This window comes from Mesitornis unicolor, unplaced genomic scaffold, assembly GCF_000695765.1.
Source record: "Mesitornis unicolor isolate BGI_N332 unplaced genomic scaffold, ASM69576v1 scaffold12374, whole genome shotgun sequence".
NCBI classification, from domain to species: domain Eukaryota; kingdom Metazoa; phylum Chordata; class Aves; order Mesitornithiformes; family Mesitornithidae; genus Mesitornis; species Mesitornis unicolor.
The window spans coordinates 1-4,407 of NW_010179536.1; the positions used below are offsets into that span (position 1 = coordinate 1).

The window sequence follows — 4,407 nt, forward strand, 5'->3', positions numbered from 1 at the left end:
CACCCCCCCCTCCAGCACCTCGGTCCCCACCATTTCCAGCAGCAGTGCCCCCGTGTCCATCTGGAGCCCGGCGTCCATCTCCCCGCTCTCAGACCCCCTGTCCACCTCTTCCTCCTGCATGCAGAGGTCCTACCCCATGACCTACACCCAGGCATCAGGCTACAGCCAAGGATACGCTGGCTCGACCTCCTATTTCGGAGGGATGGACTGTGGATCTTACTTGACCCCTATGCACCACCAGCTTCCCGGACCGGGGGCCGCCCTGAGTCCCATGGGTGCCAACGCGGTCACCAGCCACCTCAACCAGTCTCCAGCCTCCCTTTCCACCCAGGGCTACGGGGCCTCCAGTTTGGGCTTTAACTCCACCACCGATTGCTTGGATTATAAAGACCAAACGGCCTCCTGGAAGTTAAACTTCAACGCTGACTGCTTGGATTATAAGGACCAGACGTCGTCATGGAAGTTCCAGGTTTTGTGAAGAACCTTTTGGGCGCTAACGAGCGAAAAATCACCACGAGAACGAACCGGCTGGGCTGAGTGCTCCAGTTTTAGTCAGGTCTTGGTTAAATTAAAGAGAAAACAAAAAAATAAAATAACTTAACGGACAAACAAGCGAACATTTTAAAAAAAACATAAAAGCAAACAAACGAAAAACAAACGACGGCAACAAGAGGGGGGACCGTGTTGGTGTGATCCCGTTCGGAGTCATCTCCTGCTCTGGAAAAGGAATAATAAAGAGGAAAAGCGGAGGAGGAAGGCCTTAAACGGACAGATCATCTAGCAAGCAGAAAGCAGACAGACCCATCTGTGTTCTTTCTAGTTGTAGGCAACTGTTGGGTTTCTTTGTTTGGAAGAGGTGGGAGATCATCCCACCTATGGGCCAGTTTTGGTAAAAAAAAAAAAGAAAAAAAAAAAAGAAAAGAAAAGAAAAAAAAAGACAAAAAAAAAGATAAAAAAAAGTTTAGGTTTTTATTTCTTTTTTTTTTTTTTTTGTGTGTGTTTGTGCGTGGAAAGATCCTTCACCCAGAGGTTTCCAATGTGTTAGCCAACCCTCGGTTAAACTATTCAGAGTGGACAGCATCTCTCTTTTTTCCTCCCTCTTTTTCTCCCTTTTCTTTCGCTCCCACCCAATCTGTTTTGCGCCCGACTCGCTCGGGTTGGCACCCGGAGAACTCGGTTCAGGGCTGTGTGGGTTGTGTGACTGATTGTCCTAGCTGCACTACTTTATTTAAAGATTAAAACAAGAAAAAAGATAATGTTCATAAGGAGTCAATATGTAGTTTTTAAGAGACAATCAGTGTGTGTCTTATATAAATGGTACATCTGTGGTTTTTAATCTGTGCTAGACTTCAAAACTGTGATCTCCTGTATTGTATGCAACTATGAGCTCCGCACCAGCGGGAGTTCTGCTGTGATTTAAATAGGTTATAATTATAAGTGAAATTCAGAGCAACTGAGTTACCTATTATCCTCTTTTAAAAAAAAAATAATAAAACGTATATATTAAAAAAGAAAAAACGACAAAAAAAAAAAAAGCAAAACCGCAAAAAACATGATCGCCTTTCACCCGAGGTGAACTGCACTGAAACTTTTTACAACAAACTGTCTCTGAATGAAAGAGAAAAGACCGAAAAATAAAAACCCCACCCGAGGACATTAAACTCCTCTGGAGCTCACTTACCGCTGGCCACGCCGGCAGTAACCGTCAGATCCAACAGGACTTTGGGCAGTTGCTCTGACCTGGATGAATTTAAACCGAGAAATTCATTGTCGTTTATGCTTGCAGATGTTAACTGAAAAAAAAAAAAAAAAAAAAAAAAAATGAATGCATAAACCTTTTTTTTTTTTTTTTTTTTCCTTTCCTGGATTTGGCAGATATGTATAATTATATTAAAATGGTTCTAGCACACTTGATGGTTGTCTTCCATTTTAATCGCATACGGAGAGGGGTGATGCCGGCTGCTGCAGGGACCAGGAGGGTCTGGCTTCTGCGGGGCTCAGACAAAGGGGGCTTTGCTGGTGACTCCTCAAGGTGAAGGAAGCAAAATGAAGCGGGGATTATTTAATTTCATTTTATTGGTATTTTTTTAAAGCAAAAAAGGCCCGTTCCTTACAAGCAGACCTTGGATAACGTGACCTTTCCCCCGCAGCTTTCCCAGATCTGGTGGAGTGAGGAGGGATGCGTTTGCTCTGCGCCCTCCTGGGAGGTGCCAGTGTCCAGTTTGGGAACAACCCTGAACTTGCGAGGCTGAAGCGGGGTGGAGAAGTGGGGACCTGGGAGCGATCAGGCAGGAACTGCGGAGCAGAGGTGCTGGGGAAGGAGTGGGATAAGTTTCTAAGGTACAGTGTCACAAGCCGGAGCCACAGCGCCCTGTGATGCAGGATCAGGACCTTCCCAAGCTCTTGGTGGCTCTTCCTCTGTCTGTCTCCCTCATCGCTGGAGTTGCTTGAGTCCCAAATTCGGTTTGGATTTAATGCGGGGAAAAATGAAAATAGACTTCTTGAAAGAGAGAGAGGCTGCAAAAAGCAGCCACCACCATCCTGCTCCCTGCCACCGGCTGTCCCCGTGGCTTGTCACCAGCACCATGTGGCAACCATCACCCCACCGTGGTCCCCAGGCCCAGGGACCATGGACGTCACCATCACGGTGCTCTCAGGCCATCCCTCAGCTCTGCATCCCAGGGCTGTCCCCTTCCGTGGCCACCGGCAAACCCTCTCCTTCCCACAGCAGCACTTACGTCCCTCGCCACTGCAAGCAAAAATCAGCCTTTAAAATAAAAATACTGCCCATTTCCGAACGAAGGCAAGTTTTTATGCCGCTTCATGTGATGTTATATTGGTTTTATTTTCCTAATTTTATTATTTTTTGTTTCATGGGAGGGTGTGGGAAGCACAAGGCAGTGCAGAGGCTGGGGTCCGGTTCCCACTGCTCCCAGGCGGCAGCACAGCAACTTTCATTTCTTCACTGATTTGGTTCAAACCAAAAAAGTTTAAACCCCCCCCCAAAAAAAAACCCCTTATTCAACCAAAATACACTTGGAAAAACCAAGTTCTTGTTGAACTGGGGTGCAGCATCCCATCCGTCTGGGAAAGCTCTTTGTTTCCTAGGCTTTTGATTGTTATTTTTTTCAAAGCCTCTTTAAAACCTCTTTTCCTTTTTTGCCTTTCCCCTCTTATCTTTGACTTTCCTGAGTGTTTCCCTGTCTGTCAGGGATGAGCTCCTCTGGCAAGTGCTCATTTTTATCAGGAAAAAAAGCCAATTCATGGCAGGAATTTCGCTGAATTTCCCCTGGCTTTTTGTATTTCCCACATTTTCTTTACCTGTTTGTTTCTGATTTTAATTTAAATGGGCTCTCGCGTGGGCAAAGGGTGAAATCCCAAGGTGAGCTGACAAATGCAAATCATTATATAAAGAACGTTTTAACTCCTTTTCCATTATTTAATGTTTTAAATCTCCCTTCTGGCTGAATTTGGTTCCTATGAACTCAGACTGTGGGAGGCAATTCTGGATCCAATAAAACTGGGAGAAAAGCTGGGGGCAACCACGTCGGTTTAGCATTGGGAAGTTTTCTTTACGGGCAAAGAGCTGATTAGGAGGGTATTTGATTTCAGGTGTCCCCCCAAAAAAACCATACACCAAAAATATAACCAGCCCAGTCTGCCCAGTCCCTCCCCAGTAACCAACCCTTGCCCTGGCCAGCTGGGAGCCCCAAACCAGGACATTTTTGGGGTGGCTGCATTGCCAGGAGGAGCCGGGGAGCGCCGCCGGTTTCCAAGGAGATGGGGGGCAATTACTGAAAAAAGCCGAATTTAAAGACTCACAGCAGAGCTCCCCCACCTGACACTGGGAGTGGGGGGGTACAGGGACCCCCTCAAACCCCTGGCACTGCCCTCATCTGGAGTTTGGGGGTGAGTGTGGGTTTGGGAGGGCTTCGTATGGGTTTGGCTTGGTTTTGGTCCTGCACCCATTCAGTTTTGGGGACCGAAAGGGGAGTGGGGGCACTAGAAGAGTCCCAGTGTGGGAGGACAGGTCCCCCCAGCCCCTGCCATGGTCACGGGGGGGCCACGGCCTCTCTCACCCCCACCCCATGCTGGGGGCTGGCATCTGGGGAAGGAGCCCCTCTGCTCTCCCCTCCCAGCCCTGCGGGGTGCAGGGACCCAGGGCTCAGAGCTTCCACATCTGCAACCCCCTCCCCACATACACTCCCCCATAGACATGTATGGAGGAAAACTGCGTGTCTATAAATACATGTAGCATGACTGTATATGTACAAAGACATATATCTTTATAAATGTTTATTTAGATGTGTGTATGTATATATATAAACGCATGTAGCACAGATGGATATAGTGATGCCTATGGCAAAAAAAAATGCAGCTGTAGGCGGCTCTGGCAGGGCGGGGGTG

General features: G+C 47.5%; 1 protein-coding gene across 1 annotated transcript; it reads left to right on the top strand.

Annotated features, from left to right (window-relative positions):
- Window positions 1–4: 4 nt before the first annotated feature.
- On the top strand, window positions 5–478 carry OTX2 (orthodenticle homeobox 2; the record flags this gene model as incomplete). The annotated part of the gene is made up of 1 exon (XM_010182825.1): window positions 5–478. A coding segment is annotated over one exon (474 nt), but the record flags the coding sequence as incomplete, so codon positions are not given.
- Window positions 479–4,407: the final 3,929 nt, after the last annotated feature.